Genomic DNA, 22530 nt, shown 5'->3' with positions numbered 1-22530 from the left:
ACATATTTAATATTACTTGACTGCTATGAGCAAATCAATTGACAGCTGCGATTAGATTAGTTGTGACTACATTAATTGATTGACTAGTACAATTAGATTAATCTGACTAATATTACTTAAACTATCTACCATCTACAATTAATTACTACTACGAAGATTAGGTTAATTGATTAATAACTATTACTGCTGCGATTAGATTAGATTGAATTGACTACCATTACTTGATTACTACCACGATCAGATTAGATTCACGTTGTCTGCATGGCGACTTGGTGGCGAGAATGAGTAAAAGCCATTCAGTCTACCTCCATCTCACTATCATTTTTATGTAATGAATGTATCTAAGCCTAGAACTTGGCACTGGGCAAAATACTACATTTTGCTCAAATGCCTCGCGAGAGACCTGAACTTACTTACCCATGTTATTTTGTGTTGTACAGTTCATAATATTTCCAGTACTTTTGGCCTGCAACATGTACATCGTATTTAGGGCAACCTTTCTTTTGTAAGATGTACTTTAGAAGTGCCAGAAGACAAGACTTATTCTAGGATGGATTTTGGCATGACGTTAGAAGTGTTTGCTGAACTTTATAGATGGATTTAGACATGACGTATTCTTCAGCACGTAGAGGATCCTGGACCAGGAGGTTACGCCTCTCATGCTCGACACCAGCCGCAGACTGCAGAAAGTTTAATTTGAAAGCTGGGGCTTATGCCAGACAAGTCAAGACTGAATGTAGATCTGATGGCAGCTTGTCATCGTCCTTCCAGGAACAGAAAGAGAACAGAAAGAGATTTATGGCTCTGCCACATTTACATGGCCATCATCAACTCTTCATCCATAGAACATTCTGGCTCTTATCTCAGGTATAGAGTGCTGCTGAAAGCTCCCCGCTACCTTTAAAATGCAAAGAAAGGGGAACATTGTGTACACATTTTCCATTGGCAGATTTGAGTGAAGCTGAATAGTCTAGACCTGCTGCATGAATCAAAATACACTTACTAAATACACCCTGATGGGATGCATCCTGATTTTGCATCACAGGATTAGCGCTCCATAGCAAAAAACTGTGTCACTTTCCGCATACCAGTGACGGTACTTTTTTTCATGACTTTACTTTTTGCCGTAGAGACTTTTTCGGGTTTTTTCATCTGCAAAAATGACAAGATTAAAAGCCACACACGTTCCCCCACTGCCTGCACCACAGCTACTCACTTCCATTCAAAGTTAATCTGCACCAAGCTAGTACACAAGAAAAGGACATCCCTTCCTCAATTGAGCTGAACTTTACCATAGTGGCCTTTGATTCACACAAGAGAACCAGCTCAGTTGTCTCGGTCTGCTGCATTTTTTTGGAGGCATTGAGATCAACACTGCAAGTATTGGAAAGTAGAGGACTTAGCCCACTTTGCTCTATTGATGCACTCCATCCCTTGCTATTTATATGTTATAAGTTGCCATTTTGAAACCAGAAATCTGGAACAACCATTTATAGGAATGTGATCAAATCCTGAAGTTCTAAAAAACAGCACTCCGAATTTGCACGCTTTAAATCATTCATAAAGATTCAAAAACTAGAATTCCATAACCTTCCACCTTAAGTTTTTAAGAGGTCAAAGGAGTGCACAAGCTGAAGAACAACATACTCTGCCAAAACAAATATACACATCTTACCTAAAATGGTGACACAGCATTTCTAGCCAAGGAACTTCCTTCAGATAATCTCCAATCAATCCTACTGCATGCACCTCTGCATTAAATGACCAAATATTGTCAATCCTACTGCATGGGCCTCTGTTGTCACAACACAGGAATTGGTTACATGGTTTTAAATGCAAAGAGATCCCTATGTTCCCCATCAAAAGATTAGTGAATTGTGTACATCGCTGCCCCTGTTATTACAGAATCGTGAGCACACACAAAAACCCCTCCCCCACCTCATCCTCTCCCTCTCTGCCCTTCCGCCCTCCCCACTCTCCCTCCCTTCTGGTTCAATTGTCTTTTCATGATGAGACACCTGAAGAAGTCACTAGATCATACCTTTCTTAGTATTTTAGTTTTACTTTCTATTTTTCATGATAAGGTACTCCATTAAATCATTAGATTATACCTTGTTTAGTCTTTTAGTTTTTCTATTTTGCCTTTATCAAATTTCTTCTAACTATGCCATCAACTCGGAGAAGACCCACAGTCATCATGCGAGTAGTACAATCCTAACAAGGGTCATGATGCAAGTAGTATGACCCGAGATTCCTTTATGGCCGTTTTCATAGATCCACGCCTGAATAAGACCTGGACCCCAATATCTTACCTGCCTCAAACCTCTCCCTTTCCACTCTAGCTGCCTCCATAAGCTCAGCCTTTTGCAAACCATGCATCATATTCATTGGGGAATATGCAAGAGACTGAGCACAAAATCATTCAAGGTCACCAATCTTCCATGCACATCAAAAGATTAAAGAAACTTGCTTGACCTTTAGTAAGTTTGAGGAATAACCAGGTCAAAGTGCCTCCACTGAAAGATCCTATATATATATCAACCTACCAAGATACATCTTGATTGGACCTAGCATAAGATTCTTCTCCCTTCCACTCGAATGTCTATGTAACACTAGGAGCTAGAGAGGGAGCAACCTACCTAAGCACAAGGCCCTTGACACCCTCGTCATTTCACCCAAGGAGCTTCCCATATTGGGCCTTCCTGCTCTGCTCACCAACAAGCAGGCTGACTATCAGCCTGCACAAATACACATGCAACATCAGGGACACCAACATGCCAAACACTCCAGGCAACCGGAGGCACTTCGTCTTGTGAAGCATTCAAGCATTCATCTCCATCTAAAATGCCTCCTGTCATAATCCAACCTCTCAATGTCCTCACCCTCAAAAATGTAATCACCAGAATGCCATGAGATCCTCACAAGGCCAATCAATAATGTAATCCCCGGAATGCCATGAGATCCTCACAAGGCCATGCTAATCCTTACCCATGTTCAAATCTATTTGATGTTCGACAAAATCCAAGATTTCTATGTCAGTCCAAGCATCACCTGTCTCAACAAGACAGGCACAACTAGGGTGGTGCAGATGATATCCATTCACAAAGCAACAACCTTTCTAAGGATCACATTGTTGAGCAACCAAAGCCATTATGAGAGGTTGGCTTGTCTTCTTGAACTTCCAACATAGCTCGAAGGATCATGGTTGCCAGAAGCCCCATCTATTGAGCCTAGTACCAAGCATCTATTGAGTCTAGTGCCAGGCCACAACGTTATAACTGGTGCTCCTTTGTCTTCGTTCATCGGGTTATGTCCCGTTTTTTCTCCTTTCATCGCTTGCACAACATTGTTTTTTGGTGCCTCTACAAAGGCGTGTTGCAAGAGGTTTTGGTGCTTACATTTGACAGTACGTAAATTGTAAGGATGGCCAATCTTTGTGGAGAGTTGAATGAGGATGTCTCTACATCATAGTTGCAAGAAACAACATTTCAACCTGCCCAAAACGTAAACATTCAGCCCCAAAACATTTCCTATCTGAAATGCATTTTGGTATAGTGTAGTAAAACCCTACTTCTAGCTTGTCTTTGGCATTCTGCACCTCTGCATGAAGTTTTCGCCTCTTTTGCTCTCCTCTCCACCCTGTTTTCCAGCTGCAGCCCCTAAACCCGGAATCCCTTGTGCTTCAGCTGCCTAATCTTTTTTCTTTCCTGTCCACACTATTTGCAGCTGTTTTCCCTTTAATTTGCAAATGTTTTTCACTATTTTCACTGAGCAATCCCTCTCCTCTTCATCCTTCGCTGTCTACACTGATTTTAGCGATAATCTCCCTCCCTTTTGCTGCTGATTCTCTATTTCCAGCAAGGTACAGCCATGGTGAAGGACACATTTTGGAGCCACATATGCATTATTATCAACAATTATGGAGGTAGCAATAGGTCAAAATTGTGGGAATGCAACTACTACCATGTCACATGCGCAAGGAGCATTACAAATTGTCTTGATGTGCATGGTACTACCCCAAAGAGGGATAGAGCGTTCATAGATGTTGATACTTCTAATAGTGTCAACATATCTATGGATGTGGATATAGAGGCAACTTAGGCAAGTGGAGGTCCATGCGTGGAGGGTCCAATTGTTCGAAGGACCCCTTTGCCACATCCTAAGGATGGGCATGGTGGTAGTAGCTTGTTAGCACGTGCACATACCACTGGGGAAGCAAGGGGATCATTCAAAAGGGCAAATGTTACGACAGTCTTTAAAAAGCAAGCAAAGGCACAGGCTACTCGTGACATCATGAGATTGTTTACACGATACACCATCCCTTTCCATGTTATACGCACAAAGAGGTGGCAAAGGACCATCAAGGCCATCAGTCAGATTGGATGTGAGTAGGAGGGCCCCACCTATGAGGCTTTGTGCACATTTGAGATTGTTAGAGAGAGAAGTTATACAATACAAAATGTAACACGTGCACATACCACTAGGGAAGCAAGGGGCATTCAAAAGGGCAAATGTTACGATAGTCTTTAAAAAGCAAGCAAAGGCAGAGGCTACTCATGACATCATGAGATTGTTTACACGATACACCATCCCTCTCCATGTTATGCGCACAAAGAGGTGGCAAAGGACCATCAAGGCCATCAGTCAAATTGAATGAGTAGGAGGGCCCCACCTATGAGGCTTTGTGCACATATGAGATTGTTAAAGAGAGAAGTTATACAATACAAAATGTAACATCTGAAAACAACTTAGAAAAAATATAGCTACACTATCTTATGTGATGAATGGACATATGTGAGGAGGAATGTGTATAACATCTTAGTGTCCTTACATACCATAGATGCATTGATAGCACGGATAATGATTATAGATGATTATACCGATGTGCACATCAAGGCTACCATTTTTAAAATTGGTGCAAAAAACATACTGTAGGTTATCACTAACAATGGCAGTAATTGTGTCGCAATGGATACTTTGTCAAAGAGAGAGTTCTCTAAGATTATGTGGACTCCATGTGCATCACATTGCTTGGATTCTACTCGTGGAGGGTCTTGAAATGATTGGATGGATATATGACCTCCTTGAAAGGAAAAAAAGCATGGTAAAATTCATCACAAAGAGACATAGAACACATGTTATATTTAGGACAAATAGTGATTTAGATCTTTAAAAGCCATCAACCACTCATTTTTCTTTCATGTTCATCGTGGCGGAGAGGTTTGTTACAATCTATCAAAGCCTCATGAGAACAGTTGTCTCTAGGGAGTGAACTGCATAGGATGAGAGGCATTATCAAATAAGAAGAGATTCATGGAGGCTCATAGATCAAGTAGACTATAAGTTTGAGAAGGCAAAGAAAAACCACGCATTTCATCGCATATAGCTTACCTCTTTAAATAAGCATATGAGTATATTAAATATATTGTATTGAGTCTAATTTGACTTACCACCTTAGATCCTTATCCATCCAACTCAACATCATTATCTCTTTACAGTTTGATCTAGTTCATATTGTATTGCATCCAAAGAAGACACAACTAATAGAAATATTTCAACAACTCCCCTTTGTGTCTTATTCAGCTACTATAAGGTAATCAAATAACTATATTAGCAGATTGATTGTCCCCCCCTCACTAGGTGCATTCTATGGCTCATTATTAGTAGATAGTCAACCCCTTTGTCTTCAGGTCTTCAAGTCTTCTTGTCTTCAAAAATGAGCCTCTGTCATTTTGTCTTGGTTGTTTTCCTTCATGAAGTCTTATCATTTTTTAACCTACATGTATCTTCATGATGTTCAATCTTCTTATAGTGATTGCATTTAGATAGGTGTTTCAATTTGCATTCTATGCTATTGTATGCTTTCCTTACGCAATGGTAGCATTCCTTGGAATCTTTCTTTATAAAAAACACAGTGTCCTTGCTTGTAGATAAGTTAACTTGCCCCTTAAGTTCCTTCTCTTTCAAAAGAATTGAATATATTTATCCTTCAAGATTAAGTGTTCATATATAAGAAGAGAAACTTTCAAGAATATATATTCCCTGGATAGACATACAAGTAATATTGTTATTCCTTTTTTTTTTAATTTTAACTTAGATACGTTCAAGTTTGTTGATTGAGCTTCTTAATTTTAATGTGATACTCTACAAGTGAATCCTTGTATTCTTGACATAAACTATAAAAGTTCATTTTTAAGTTCATATCTTTATTTTTTACTTTTGCAGTAAAAATTTTATTCACCTTCTTTCACGCTTCTTTTATTGTTTCTTTGATATTTATGTGATGAATAAAACCTAAAGCAAGATGTAGACTAATTAAAGCAATTGCTTATTTATCATTGTCTATCCATTTTTCAATCATTTGTGATTATATACTATCTCGAATTACTTTCTACAGTTTTTTTAGCATGAGTAAAAACTGCATTTGAGTTACCCAAGTGTGATATTTCTCCCTACCCTCCAATTTTTCAATATCCAATGAAATGTTAGATATTGAAGCAATGATTTTTACAGAGAGGTCTTATCGATGACTCACACAACAGTGTCTAACTTCAATTTACCAATATATATATATATATATAGATTACAAAAGAGTTAAATCAATCAAAAAACTTGGATACAAACTTTATGCTTTGGCAAATTTTAGAGTATGAATAACCTTTTTCACAACCAATTGAAATAGATAGTGTAAAGAAAACTTAACTTATACTGGACTAATTTTAGATAGTAGCAATATGATTTCAGCATACAAATATCCAATTTTAAAATTCTCAATTTAAAGAGAGCACAAAAATAACTAGTTTGAAAAGTGAGATGTAAAAAAATTTTGAATAGTTATAACCTTTAACCTATAAGGATTAAAATATAAGAAAAGAAAAAAATTATCGTGAGGCAAACAATGCCGTCAAAAAAATGATGCAATTGAGTCAAACCTTCGAGATGCATTTGTTACCGTCAATACAATCGGCCACATACTCGATACCAACCTCTTGGTTTTGAAGAGCTTCAAGCTCTCTTTGCCACCAATTTTCTTTTTTCTTTTTTTGCTTTGTTTTTCTGTGTGAGATAGATGAAATAAACCTTTGCAAAAGAGCCTAAGATAAAGAAGCGAGTACCTATGGGACACATCTATTTGGCTTTGGAAAGTGCATTTAATGATCCACAATGACTAGCAAAAATCTAACACTTTGTCATATTAGAATCACAAAGAAGGAGCAAGTACTATGGACTACTTGATAGGCTCACCAACATTGATACCAAACATTCAAAACTTTAAGGTATCTAAGAGACCAATTCGCATAGCAACAAATCATGTTACTTTGACTTTCATGCTCTCTTGTGGACATATGAAACATGAAACGTCATGCCTCTCTAAACATCACAAATACTACTTTGTAAAAGATACCTCACATACCTACAATGGCTCTCTGCAGACTAGTTTACATACATTGGACTTGAGCAGACAATTGAAAGAATGTATGAGAAACTAAGCAAAGGCCATGCATAGATCAACCATGTATGCATTCCCACACCCTATCCTGACGTAGACCCCGCACTTTATGACTTCCCAAAATAATTGGTATGATGATGAGTGCAGAGTTACTCAAACTCACTTACACAGAGAAGTGAAGCTAGCTACTCACGCACATTGTCAAGCAAGGACGTTCTTCACATGCCTCATGCAAAACAAAAAGCAAGACTACTTGGTGAAAGCAAAGGCAAAGATATATCAGCTATTTTTAGGACGAGATAGCAAGTATGCATGCAAGATGTTTCATAAAAGATAGCCTCTTCATACAAATTACATCACCAAATGCTTAGCTTAACTATGGGAGATAGCTATATAATCCGTCAAGATAGCCATCTACGCAACCCCCACAAGCTTGTAGACCAACACAGTGGTCTTTATTTACCTCGAAAATGGTTAGAAATGCGATCTACACGTTACAAAATGGGAGGGCACAAGATGAGGATGAGCTAGTGATAAAACATTTCTCACATGCTTGTGATATACTAGCACCCACATTAGCACATATGTTCAGTTGAGCAATATGTGAGGACTTCCCTATGAGCTCATTGAGAGTGATGACCTCTTGATACCTAGCAACTACAGGGCTATCATGATCTATCATACTTTGACCAACATATATGGATCTATACTAAAGCATGAACTCAATGAGGGGGCTGAGATACAAGGCAAAAGAGCACAAGGACACGCAAGTTTCACAAGCAAATATATCACATTGAACCATATCCTCACTCTTAAAGCTATTATTAAGGAGGGTCGAACTCGAGACAAAAGATCTATTGCCGCTATGTGGATTCTTGTAAAGCTTTTGATACAATGCCTCATACAAGCATTATGCAAAGACTACAAAATATTGCACTACCATAGAATATATGGTGAGATATTTGTACATATATGAGACAGTGGCATGTCATGTACAAGCACCTAAAGGGCTATTAAGAGAGGATTGACAATACCATAAGAGTGAAACAAGGATGTCCGCTTTCACCCACATTGTTTGGTTTATACATAGATGAAGTGTCTGCTTCCATTGACTGAGGAGGAGCTTAGGCCAACCTAGCAAGGTAACTAATACAAATATTATTATATGCAAATGATATTATTTTCATTTCAAATTCATCAAAGAGATTGTAGTGTCACCTAGATAATTTACACGTCTTTTGTAAAGACAGAGACCTCACAAATAAACCTTGGAAAGATCAAATCCATGGTCTTCAATACTTCAGCAACATGATTGACTAGATCCATGTACCTATTTACATTTGAAGGAGACATAGCAGAGCATGTGAGAGAATATGTCTATCTGGGAGTCACCTTCTCTAGCCTACAATTTTTGTTGAGGGGCATCAAAGGCGCTTCTAACACAAGGCTATGCAACACTAGGGGCTCAAGAGCCAATGTGCTCATATACAATTCCAAGAGCCTCATACCAAACAATGGTTATTTGACACCCTAGTCATACCTACACTACTATATGGAGTAAAGATATGGAACTGCAACTTGTACAAGAGGTGTCTTAGCCCACTCACTGATCCAACCAAAACAAAGAAAGATTGTTATAATGGCTAGGATAGCATGGAAAGACCATTGATCATGATGATAGCACGTATAATTAGAAATAAGCTTTCCACCCCACATTCCATTATCAAAGCATAGTTAAGGACAGCACCTATAGTCACGGAGGCGCTCTTCAAGGCAGTGACTTTTCGGCATAGATTATGGAAGCTCCCCCAAAGGAGCACTACATATGCATATGTACATTATACTATGACATAAGAGGATGGTGCCGCTGCCTTGTCCAAATGTTTTTGGACCTCTTCGTGGTGTTATAGTTTGTCTTATGTCAAGGAACGAAATCCTCTCTAGAGAAAAGACCAGCATGCTAAATGAGACCTAATTGTAAATGAAGAAGACCCTTGAGCCTAGTAATATGTCCCTAGATACCAACAAGGTGGAGTCAAAAACAAATGCATATCAAATGACCCAATTATGCCAACAGCCCTAAAACTTGAGAAACTAGAACAAAATCTCCATATGTGACTGCATCGGAGTGGGATATTTTGCCTTGGTAAAGACCCAATTAGAGGGGCATAACAAGGGGCCAACCATGACTCTCCAAATATCAAATAAGGAGGTCCAAATTTTCCTAGTTAAAGGGTAGGAAATAAATCTATGATGAGAGGATTCCATATTAGTAGTGCAAAAAAAGCAATTGTCGTTCAAGATTCAACGCTTTGAAAGAGCCAAGGCAAGAAAAAGTCCACCAATCAATGCCATCGTGCCATCGTTCGTTCTCACATCCTCCCAACGCGCGCACACACACACACACGCACTCTCTTTTTTTTTCGTAAAAGATAATTGTATTAATTACAAAAAAGGTACAAGTTTACATGATTACAAGATACACGATGGCTCTACCCCATCGTGTGTAAAGAACGCACACACACACTCTCTCTCTCTCTCTCTCTCTCTCTCTCTCTCTCTCTCTCTCTCTCTCTCTCTCTCTCTTTTTTTTTCGTAAAAGGTAATTATATTAATTACGAAAAAAATACACGATTAGTGGATTACAAGATACATGATGACACAAAGCCATCATGTGAAGAGGTTTTCTCTTTCTCTCTCTCTCTCTTTTTTCTGATTACAAGATACACGAGGGCCCTAGGCCAACATGTGGGGAAGCCCCGGAGTAATGCACTGAAAAAGTTACACCAATCATGGCAACGACCCAGAGGCAATTGCCATATGCCACGGATGCAAATCCTCTCGAGGGAGCAAGTCGGAGTGCCGGATGATATCCAGCTGCCAATGCAAGAGCCCTTTAAGCCTGGCAATATGTCGGGGTACATTAGAGGCCGAATCAAAGAGAAAAGCATTGCGCGTGGTCCAAATGTGCCAGCATCCCCAATATCTGAAAAAGTGAAATAAGATCTTCTCATGCAACTGTGGCGGTGCGGAATACTTCGGGCGCACAAAAACCCAATCGAAAGGAGTTAGCGAGGATCCCACCACCGCGCGCCAAATGAGCGACAAGAGTGACCAGATATTCTTGGCGAGCGGGCAAGAGAGAAAACGATGTCGGGCCGATTCCGCCGGTGTGGTACAGAAGAAACAATTGCCATTCGAGATGCGACGCTTGGCAAGGGCCGAGGCCAGAGGAAGACCACCAATCATTACCCGCCAAAGAAAAACCTTGCATTTGAAAGGTGTCTTATTTTGCCAGCCCTCCATCAGCGTTTTGTGCCACCATGACAGCGATTTCCGCAGTCCCCAAACAGTGTTAGCTTTCTCTCCCAGCCATTGGTGATCTTGAACAAGAAGATGATACACCTGATTAGTGGAGGCCTTTTCCAGACTCAGGCGGCCTGCAAGATCCCAGTCCTGCCAAGGGCGATCCACCGTCAAGGCAGGAAAGGGTTGCCGACCCTGAAGTTTCGACGAAAGCTGCTCCCACAAATCACGGTATCCACGCGGGATCTTAAAGAGTCGCCGAGCAGTCCGAAATGAGACGAGGACATTGCGAGTAGCAAGGGTAGCATCCGCAACCGACATCACACCTAAACGGGCCATGCGATTAAATCTTGGTCTGAGTTGATGTTTATCTTCCCATGAAAGGAGTCTCGATACTGCCAACAATTCCAGCTGAAAGGAGTTAGTCTGCAAGCGGTCCCCCACTGGGTGCCAGCGGGCCTTTTGGAGCACCACTTTCCAAGAGCCGACCAAGTGCAGTAACAAAGAGGACGAGGGACTGGAAACACGAGAGTCAGCATTAAGGACATGCCACCAGGAGGCCCGAAGCCGTGTGTTGCCATGGCGGAGCCCGCTGTCCTCAAGAAAATAACGGGCTATGATGGACCAAGGGTGGTGATCCACACACATGGCACGAAAAAGGGACCAACGGAGAGCTAACATATGAGTGTGTGCATCCAAAATCGCTCCGCCACCCATGCGCTTAGGGGTACATGCGTGTGACCAAGAAATCCAGGAAATGCCGGCCTGCAGTGAGTCCTTCTTCCATAGCATGAAACGGATGGGATGAGTGAGGGCCTTCAAAGTAGTAGGAGTCCATGGCAACAATGGCAGGAAATACGTTAGCATTGGAAGCATGATTGTCTGGGCCACTTTGAGGCGGACATGGAATGGCCACGCTTGCGACTTCCAATACATAAACTTTGCTGCCAATTTTTGTGAAATCCACTCCAGCAGGGCTTTTGGCCGTACATCCACCCCCAATGGGTATCCAAGATGCCTGACAATGGAGCCACGGGAAACCACCTGGCCTTGCCAGCCTAAGGACTGCAAATCAGGCTCCGTACAACTGAGAAGGGCTGACTTAAGGGCATTGATGCGAAGCCCAGAGGCCTGACCAAAGAGTGTCCAAACATCTAATGCCCTTCGAATGTTGTCCCTGTCCGCCTGCAAAATCATAAAGGTGTCATCCGCCAAGGATTGGCTAACGAAGTGCTGACCCAACGGAAGAGACAGACCGGCCAGCTGGGCAGAGGCTGCCATGGAGGATAACATTGAAAGGACCGGGTGAGTCGCCAGGGCAAAGAAGAGGGGGCTCAAAGGACAACCCTGTCGGACCGAGCGTGCAAGGACAAATGGCTCTGTAACTCCACCATTAAGCATAACTCTGGAGGAAGCCTCAGCACTGATGGTGTAGATCAATCGGAACATTCGGGTACCAAAGCCCATGGCCGACATGAGGTCTGCAATGAAAGACCAGTCCACATAATCAAATGCCTTTTCCAAGTCCAATTGGATCAATACCACTTCCTGACCGGAGTGCCGCGCATAGTCAATGGCCATTTGCACATTTAAGATATTATGCAGAATGTTGCGGCCCTTAATGAAACCATATTGGAGAGGATGCACAATAGCTGGAAGGTGCTTGTGGAGCCGATTCGCCAGCACTTTGGAGTAGATTTTATACATGGAGCCCATCAAAGAGATTGGTCGCCAGTGTTGCAACTTTGACGGCGAAGGGACCTTTGGAATTAGTTTGATAAGGCCTTCTTTCCATGAGGAGGGCATGACCCCCGTTTCCCACACCTGCTGAAACATGGCCACCAATGGCTTCGCCAACTGCGTGGCCGAGGTCTGAAAGAATTCATTAGTGAGACCATCCCAGCCAGGGCTTTTATCATTCGGCAGGTGCAACAAAACGTCCATAACCTCGTCCTCGCAAATATCCGTCTCCAAAGCGGCTTGCATATCAACTGGAACCTGCTGGCGGACCAGATGATAGAAGACCGCACGGGCATGCATAACCTGGCTAGAAGGCGAGGAAGAGGAACCAAGAAGATCCATAAAATAGTTTCTGCACATAGTGACAATGGTCTGCGGATCCGTGACCATGCGACCTTCCGAATCCTGGAGTCTGGTCATATTTTCGCGGGGCGGAGATGCATGCAAGGCGCGAAAGAACTTATGAGACTGGCAGGTGCTATCTTGCATTGTGTCCATCAAGTTGTGCAGCTTGGCCTGTTGATATGATTTCAACTGAAACACTTGAATAAGATGGGCCAACCGCCGCTCCAGAGACAGCAGAAAATCATCATCAGGGGAATCCAGGAGCAAGGAACGGACCAAGGCCAGTAAGTCTTCTGCTGCATGTCGACGCCGGCGGCAAAGCGAGGCATGATGGATCCCATACTGGCGAGCAACCCGCTGCACATTAGAGAGCAGCCTTGCAAATGAAGGCCAGCCCTCAGAGGCGAAGTCCAATAAGAACCTCTCAATCAACTGCTGCATATAGCCCTGGAAAACTGAATGCTTCAGATAAGAGGAGTTGAAGCGTAAAGGGAGCCTATCCAGGAATTGCACAAAAGGTGCAATAGAGTGTGCCCGCATCTCAAGCTGGAGGGGGAAATGGTCTGACAACGCATATTGCCGCAAGACCTTCATTTCCAGCATGTCGGGAAGAAAGTCATCGCCCGAAAGTCATCGCCCTGCATGATATACATTCTGTCCAGCCGCGACCAGGTAGTTGCATATTGTGCGGAATGAAAAGTAAATCCTGAAAAAGAAGGGTGAAGCCACGACCAAAGATCTTGCTTGAGCACGTGCAAAGCAAAAGAACTCCACACCCGGCTTTCCGGCGTATCCATTACCGAATGCCCTGAAGTGGACTGAGAAGAGTCGACACACATATTGAAATCTCCCATCAAGAATCCCCTTCGGCCGAGTGACATGGAGCCCTGCAAAGTGGACCAAAGATCCCGCCGGGATGCGGGATCATTCGGAGCATAGAGGCCCAACAGCCATAAAATCTCGCCTTCAAATAAGACTTCGATCACCAGAAAGCGGCCCTGCACATCATTTTTAACAAGGACAGGCTGATATTTCTCATGGACAATCATCAGCACGCCCGAATAGTGCGTAGCATGGGTCCCTGCATAAAACAGGCGGAATCCATGACAATCCATCACTTTTCCTGCTTCACCGTGACTTTTGTGCTCAACTGCACACAATACATCCCACTGGTTCTCGTGCAAGACGGTCCACATGGCATGTTGCTTATGGCGAGAGCAAATGCCTCGCACATTCCACGTGGCTATCTTCATGTATCCTCAACGACGGAAATCAGGAACGAGGCACCTGCTGCCTCGATTTCACCTTTTCCGCGAGAGCATCCAGGACACCCTCATCCAGAAAATCAGCCAATACTGCAAAAGAATTCTGGCGACCTGCGTTGGAGGTAGAAGGGCAATCCACTGCCTTGGGAGAGGGGCGGGGATAACGCCGATCCCAGGGTGTAATAACATTTCCTTTGGCATCGAACGCCAGCTTGGCAGGTGGGCCTCTGGGGCCGTCGGTATAGGCTCTCCTTAGAGACTGATTGCGGGGGCCCGACGGGGCCCTAGGACGCGGAGCCTGCTGTGAAGTGGCCATTTCTTTCCGGCGCGTATACGTGCGCACGGAATCCTGGGAAGCGGGAGGCCCAGGATCCGCCAAGCCTGTATCCAACTTTTTACCTTTTTGAGGACGTGCCTCAATCCAGTCAGTACGACGGGAATCCACACTTCGGACCTGTTGTTTGCCTTTGTCCATGACATGAGGAGACTGAAGGGCTTCCTGGGGCGTGGCATCAAGCACCATGTCGTCCTTGGGCAGCACAACCTGCGCATCATCCGAAGACGAGTGCTTTTCAGGGCATTCGGCCATGAAATGCCCCAATTTTCCACATGAAAAGCAGTGGCCCGCAAAGTTGCCCCATTTTAAGCGAAAATACAAAGGATGCATGCCCGAACAATTGAGGCGAAGCCACGCGGGTTTTTTCCTGGCCGTGTCCCATAGCATGCATAAACGGTTGCGGTTCATCGCCCTGAGGCTTGGGGGAACCAGCACTGTTCCCACAACTGCCATCGCATCCTTCAACATAGGCCAATAGACCGCCGGGCAGTTTTCCACCTCTACCCACACCGGGCATTCGCGTTGAAGCAGACGCTGGAAGTCGGCCATGGGGCGCCATGGCACAACATGAACCAGGCGGCGATCAAAGAATAGCGGCAACTTGGACAGGAGCTCAGCGCGATGCGTTTCCGATTTCAGCAGGACCTCATAAAACCCGCGAGGTCCAAGGAAAATCTCCTCAACCGACTCCCCTTGCAATAGATGGTGCAGCCACTGGCGAATATGCGAAAGCATTGGGATCCTGCCAGTGAAGAAAAGAATAACTGCACGGTCATAGAACACCGAGAAAGATCGCAAGACTGATTTGGGGTCCACCGTGGCTTCCAGCACATCATCCGTTCCCGCAACAGAAAAAGATTCGGTATTATGCTGGACATAATCGCCAAGCAGAGTATTGGCGAAGTCCAGCAAATGCTCCCAGTCGATTTCCTGCGAATCCACCGGATCAGAGGCCACTTGCGCATAGGAGCGTTCCGGAGGACTCATTGGCTCATCAGGCGTAGGCTTGGAGCGTTTGCCGGCAGGCGGCTGTTCAGAACTCGGCGGCAACTCCTCCGTGCATGGCACCATATCTTCCGGCTCCACTGCATCGGAATCAGGGCCAAGGGCTGCCACCGTCCGGTCAAGAAAATCCAAATCCAGGCCAGCCATACTGCTGTCTTCACACAGAGGACGAACTCTCTCTCTCTCTCTCTCTCTCCCTCTCGTTGTCTCTCTCTCTCTCACGCGCTGTGCAGGTCCCGCAGTCCTGCAAAATCAGTGCACCACCCGGCTGCAGCAACAGGACTGCAACGACGAACAGGACAGACACGCGCCGATGAACCGGGGCGCCGTGTAACGGGTCAAACACAGGAGGCGTAAACGGGGCTGCGTCAGCCCTGCACGCTGACGCAGAGCGGTCAACCACAGGCGGCGCACTCTGCACAGGTCAGACGTCGACAGGGCAGGTGCCACGGGGTCAGGCCCAGGGCAGGCGTCGATGGTGCAGCAGGGCAGACGTCAGACGTCGACGAAGGCGGGCACACCCAGGCGCAGCCGACGTCCGGCGAGCAGGCGTGAGACGTGGATGAAGGCGGGCGCAGGTCCAGACGACGGGCAGAGACTGACAGGCGCAGGTACCAACGGGCGGGCGTACCTGCGACAGGCGTGGCGACGGCTGGAACAGGCGGGCGCAGCCGCGGCAGGTACCGACGGGCGCAGCAGCGGCAGGCACGGACAGGTATCGACAGGCGCAGCACGGCAGGCAACGGCAGGCACGGACAGGTCCCGTCGGGCGCAGCACGGCAGGCAGCGACAGGCGCGACGGTCGCTAGGTCACGGGGGTTGCAGGCCCGCCATCTCTCTCCCCCCCCCCCCTCTCTCTCTCTCTCTCTCTCTCTCTCTCTCTCTCTCTCTCTCTCTCTCTCTCTCTCTCTCTCTCTCTCTCTCTCTCTCTCTCTCTCTCTCTCTCTCTCTCTCTCTCTGATATAAGCCTATTGCTCTAACGAATGCTCTGACGAATAAGGCCGCTAGTTTAAACTAACGAATGACCTTGCTGGTCTCTCTCTTATAGTGCTTTGAATAGTGAACAATTGTATAATGCACTGAACAGTGGCTCGATACTCTCTAAGCTCTGTTGGAGTAATGCAATAGTAATGATGTACCTACAATGAACTATAGCAAACATTACATTTTTGCCTATAATGATTGAGTGAACATTACGTTTTTGCCTACAGTGTGACTAACAAGACAGTTTGTCAGACGGAATGTATCTGTAGTGAATAAAGAGAATGTCTGCAATGTGAAAGGCAAGAACACTGCCATGATACTCTACAATGATTGCTTGTGTCACAATGAGAGTTAATGCTACAACCACATTTTATGTTGCAAAAACATTGATATTTTATGCTACAATTACAATTTATGTGAGATTGACAATTTATGCTACACTGACAATTTTATGGTACAATTATATTTTATGATGCAATCACATTGACAATTTATGATACACTAACAATGTATGCTATAGTGACAATTTATGTTACTAGTTACTGCTCTAGTCAAACTATAAATAGTTTATGCTACAACACATGCTATAATCATAACAAAAGAAACTGACAATGAAGGAATCACAAAACCAACCATGGAAACAATGTTTCATACACCACCAAAGAACCCAAGTTACAAAACCTATGAGCGTGAAACCCGAGATTGGAATATCTCTCCAAGGTCAAGTAGATATAGGAAAACATCCCGCAAATCAATGAAACAATATATGAGGAGATGTTCACCATGCTCCACGATGAAATGCATATCATGAGGAAGAAATTGGAAAGTGTAGCGGGTAATCGAGCTAAAATGATGAAGAAACTAAAAGGAGAGATGCAACAAACATTGGACGCACACATGGCAAAGAAAGAGACAATGATCTCTAACCTAAAAGAAGAACTATAGGAATACACTCAGAAATTGGACGCACAAAAGGCATCACAAATCACACCGGAGCTACAAAAAGAAATGGATGTTTTTTAAAAAAATATGCACACCTATGCAAGTGTGGTGGAAGAACCCAAAAGAAAATAGAGAATGTTAAGAATGATATCAAAGAAAGTGCAGAATGGATAGATGTGGCAAAAAAGAACAAAGGAAGGCATTGAAAAGTGAAAGCTATAAATGCCACCTTGAAAGAAGAGGCAAAAAGATAGACACGCGCACTCCACATAAGAGTGATTGGACTAGATGAGAAAAGCTCCCCAATTGAAGATGCTACAACTCTTGCCACCAAAATTAGGGCTACAAATGTACCCATCATTGGGGCATGGCAAGTTGAAAAAGGCGAGACAAAAACAAAAGTCCTCATCCTAAAGTTTCGAGACTTGGAAAAGAAGAGAGCCTTCCTCAAAGAGGATCGGCACGTTGGATCAAGTTATGTACAAATAGAACTCAAGACATATACATTGCCATATACTATTTTCCACTTGCATACTCTAAGTTTGCCCCCAAAGAGGTATCCCTGTATACACCACTATATGAGGAGATAATGAGATTTATGAGCGTGGGGAATGTTTTACTAGCAGGAGACTTTAATGCACGCAAAGGAGACAACCAATCTACTTTCTTTGATGCTAGCAATGAAATGTTCATAGATATTGCACTAGATGAAGTGGAATTAGTTAGATCAGCCCAAGATAGAGAGAGAACAAAATATAAAACACACCTATTGATATTGGGAAGTGCACATGGTTTGGCCATCCTTAATGGGCTAGCACAATGGCTAGGATCTAACGGTTTCACATGCTAGAATAACAAGAAAGCATCAAGCACAGTGGACTACTTGATTGGATCACCCAACTTGCTACCTAACATAAAAAGCTTTGAAATCTCAAACAAACCGATTGGATTAGCAACAGACTATGTTATTCTAACTTTCATGATGCAATATGGGCATACACATCTGACACAATCACACATATCAAAATTACCACAATATGATTTTGTGGTGTTACACATATCAAAATTACCACAATATGATTTTGTGAAGGTAACCTCACACATATACAACATTGCTATGTGAGATGCATTGAGAGAGCTAGACACACGTTGTTGGAGCATTTGGGGTCGAAAGTCTACCACGGCATAAGAGACAATAGAGTGAAAGGAGATTCAAGGAGAGCAATTGATGAAAGAGAAGGGGTTCGAAGAAATAGAAGATGTAGAAGAATACTCATAGAGGTGAAGCCTATCAATTTATTTCTGCATCTTGAGAAGATAAATCCCTTCCTTGTAGACCAAAAACGTGCATCAAACAGTAGCTTCTTCTCTGCTGCCCAAACCGCCAATCTGATACTTCTATTGGCTCCGAAAGGGGGGATAAAATACCAAAACACCTGGTCAGAATTCTCCCAGATCACTCATCCCAATTTGGAGTGTTGTTTGCTGCCTCTAAACTATGGTCGCACGTCGCGTGATTTCGCCAATCCTTCTTTTCGTATAAAATCCCCCAAAAATGGCTGAAAGCAACTTGCTTTTTTTTACATGTCATCCTATTCTAAAAGTTGTCTACAGCTTTTGGATATTTACAAGAAATAATATAAAAAATCAGCTAAACGTGTCTTAAAATCTAGTATTTTTGAACCATCCACACTAGGAACACTAACACTAATGACTAATATGGCATTGACTCTCTAGATCAATAAGAAAGCCGAATGATGATGCACTCTAGAGTTTTTCACACTGTGTCCGCGTAGCGGCATGACAGCACCTCTCTAGATAAGTTTACAAGACAGTTCGTCAAGATAATATATAGTTCAGCAATCTATGCTTTCCCACACATTACACTGTCAACTAAGCCTCCACGAGGTAATGCCCCACAAAATGGCTAGTATACTGATGGGTGCAAAGAAACACGAGCATGTTTTCAGTGAGAAGTGGCACTTGCATATGTACACACAAGCATACTCGGACACTCTTCAGACGATTGTTACGCAAAAGAAGCGGAAATACCCGAGCAGACTAGAAACAAAAATGTATTCCGTGTTCTTGAAACAGGACAAGAGAGCATGGAAAAGGATGCATAAGAGCTAGCCACGTATATAGATTACTAGACCAGATGATTGGCATGAATAAGATTACACTTTATGATGTTCCTGGCCAAGAGCCTATGCTACTCCCTTCAACCCCAAGACCAACAAATTACAAATTTTTCACATTAAAAAAAAAAGTGAGGAATGCCATATGGAAACGAAAAAATGGGAAAGCCCAAGAACATGATGGTTTAGTGAGAAAAACACTTCGCTCATGCTTGCAATATCTTGGCACCAGTGCTAGCTCACATCTTCAATAGAATAGTCTATGAGGGATTTCCAACCAATTGGTCAAACCATACTATTGTGCCATTCTTTAAGAGTGGAGACCCCGCGCTACTTAGTAACTATCGTACCATCATGATTAGACACGTGTTGGCCAAAATACATGGCTCTATTGTGGAACAAGCATTGAGTGAATGGGCCAAGATGCATGGCCTGAGATCAAAAGGACAAGCTAGCTTTAGGAGGGGATATACAACTCTAGACCATATCTTTACATTGAGGGCAATTATCGAAGAAAACAAGGCATTCAAGAAAAAGATCTATTGCTGTTTTGTGGACTTTCGCAAGGCCTTTGACAAAATGCCGCATGCTAGACTCGTGAGAAGAATGATGTGCCTAGAGAGGTATAGTGGAGTATCTATGCCTTGTATGAGACAGTGACAGGTAAAGTACGGACACCTGAGGGCATCTCAAATACAATCAATAGCACCATTGGGGTGAAACAAGGCTGCCCACTTTCACCAACACTATTTTGGACTGTACATAGATGAAATTTCAAAATACGTGGACAAAATTGGTGGGGCCGGCTAGCTGGAGTATTGATACCATTACTGCTTTATGCAAACAATATTGTATTTATATCTAGCTCACCTAAGGAACTAAACAAACACTTGGATGCATTATCAGCTTTTTGCAGAGACAAAGACCTTAAGGTAAACCTTGGAAAAGCTAAAATTATGGTATTTAACGCTTCAGCTGCTTGGATGACCACCACTTTACATTTGATGGAGAGCCAGTGGAGATGGTCAAGCACTATGTTTATTTGGGGGTCATATTGAAGGGACCACGGTTCTCTTGGAGACATCAAAGCTCGTTTAGCAAAAGCATACGCAATCTTAGGTGCATTGGAGAGGCAATGTGCTCACATATAGTTTCATGAACCGCGCATCAAACTATGGCTTTTTGACACCCTAGTTATACCCACACTCCTATATGGGGCAGCTATTTGGGGTCCCAATCTCTTCCACACAAGGAGACAGCCTTTGGGAGACCAGGATGGACCAAAGAAGGAATATTATGACGGGTGGGAGCATATGGAAAGACCACTGGTCATGATGATTTCACGTATGATACGAGTGAAGAACTCGACCCCACATGGGATTATCATAGCTAAGTTGAGAGTATCATCCACGGTGATTAAGGCCTTGGTTGAGGCAATGACTTTCATACATAGACTATGGGAACTTCCCCTAAATAGATACCCACAACTAGCCCTAGCCTCTTCTAGACAGCAACAAATGGTGACAGACATTTTTGGTATGCTCAGATGAGTACATGGATGAGTTTACATGGGTTGCAGATTGAGAGACTACCCCCCTTTGACTATAGACTAGCCTGGATTGCCCTACACTTGACTTAAGCATGAACCATGTGATCAAAGCAAACATACTAAAGCTAGATACGGAGAAGACCTGGACCTCACCCCCCTCTCCCCATGGCACGAGGATGGCACACTACCAAACCCACTTCCTTCAAGTATCTAAGGATGGTTTCATCACCCAACCCAATTACATGGCTACACAACTACCTCATCGATTGCGCATAATTATTGGTCAGATCCGCACCTCATCCCACCACCTGAGGATTGAGACAAGCAGATGCGAGGACATACAAATAGAGGAACACATATGCCCACTATGCGACAGAGAGTACTACATCTATTGATACACGGTATATTATGATATACAAGGCAAATACCACTATCTGTTTCAAGAGGGCTTTGAAACCTTGAGATGAATCATGCAGTTTGGAGATCGGAGATGCTTGGGTTTCTTCCTCTTGGATCTATAGAGACATAGAGCAGCTACCGCCACAACTCAGCTCATATAGACAAAGAGCAATCATTGACTTTTTCACTACTACATGACCGAGTATAGCACATGCCACTACTATTGTCACGCAGCCTACAAGAGTACATCATCATTGGACTTCATCTTCTGTAGGTGTCCCTTTGGATACAGTAGTGGCATTCAACTTTTCTAGATGCCCACGTCCACCCAAACAAAGGCCCAAACATCCACAATGCACACCACAGACAAATTAGAGCCATCATTGAGCGCCACAAGAGACAGATGCCAAGACACCTCAACCATGTAGAGATACATCTCCCTAAAGGATAGACATCTCATTGATGGAAAGCTTCCTTTTTCTAAATATACTTTCAAAACATCAACATGTTTTCTTTTTATAGGACACTATTTCACTTTTCAATCTTATAAGCATGTTTTTCATCTTTTCTCGTTCCAGATGAGAAACACACCATCACTATATGTATTGTTTTGGTCTCATAGGCCACATTGCCCTTTAAGAGGCATTAATACACACAGGCACACACACACACTCTCTCTCTCTCTCTCTCTCTCTCTCTCATAACAAGTAATTGTATTTAATTACGAAAAAAGTATAAGATTACAAGATTACAAGATGCAAGATGACTCTAGAGTCTAAGCCATTGTGCATAAACTCAGCTTTCTTTTACAAAAGATCAAATGACTAAGAGAATACAAAAGTCACGGCAAAGGAGCAAAGGTTGCCATATGCCAAGGACCAAGTCCTCCCTAGAAAGGAGACAAGTGTGCTAAATAATGTCTAGCTGCCAATGTAGGAGACCTTTCAACTTACCAAGGTGTGTTTGCACCCTAGACATGTAATCAAGAACAAAAGCATTCTACATTGTCCAATTGTGCCAACAGCGCCCAAAATGGAGGAACGGAAACAAAACCTTCATTTATGGTTGAG

General features: G+C 43.3%; 1 protein-coding gene across 4 annotated transcripts in view; it reads right to left on the bottom strand.

Moving 5' to 3' along the window:
• Positions 1-242: 242 nt before the first annotated feature.
• Positions 243-22530, bottom strand: part of LOC148030367 (ribonuclease H2 subunit B) — a 96531-nt gene continuing 74243 nt past the window's right edge. The window contains exons 8-11 of one of the 4 annotated variants that reach the window (XM_087686686.1): positions 1676-1751; positions 1293-1374; positions 1004-1152; positions 243-898 (exon numbers count right to left, since the gene is read on the bottom strand). In XM_087686686.1, coding sequence (XP_087542812.1) covers positions 1048-1152; positions 1293-1374; positions 1676-1751 — 263 coding nt within the window. In that variant the 3' untranslated portion in view covers positions 243-898; positions 1004-1047. Of the gene's footprint in view, positions 899-1003; positions 1153-1292; positions 1478-1675; positions 1752-22530 lie in introns of those variants that run through there. The other 3 variants (XM_087686689.1, XM_087686688.1, XM_087686687.1) reach the window with 3 other exon arrangements.

Source organism: Lygodium microphyllum, chromosome 10 (assembly GCF_053477565.2).
Source record: "Lygodium microphyllum isolate KBCC chromosome 10, Lygodium_microphyllum_v1.1.10, whole genome shotgun sequence".
In the NCBI taxonomy this organism is placed as follows: domain Eukaryota; kingdom Viridiplantae; phylum Streptophyta; class Polypodiopsida; order Schizaeales; family Lygodiaceae; genus Lygodium; species Lygodium microphyllum.
The sequence above is the reverse complement of the archived record's forward strand: the minus strand, read 5'-3'. Positions and strand labels throughout refer to the sequence as shown.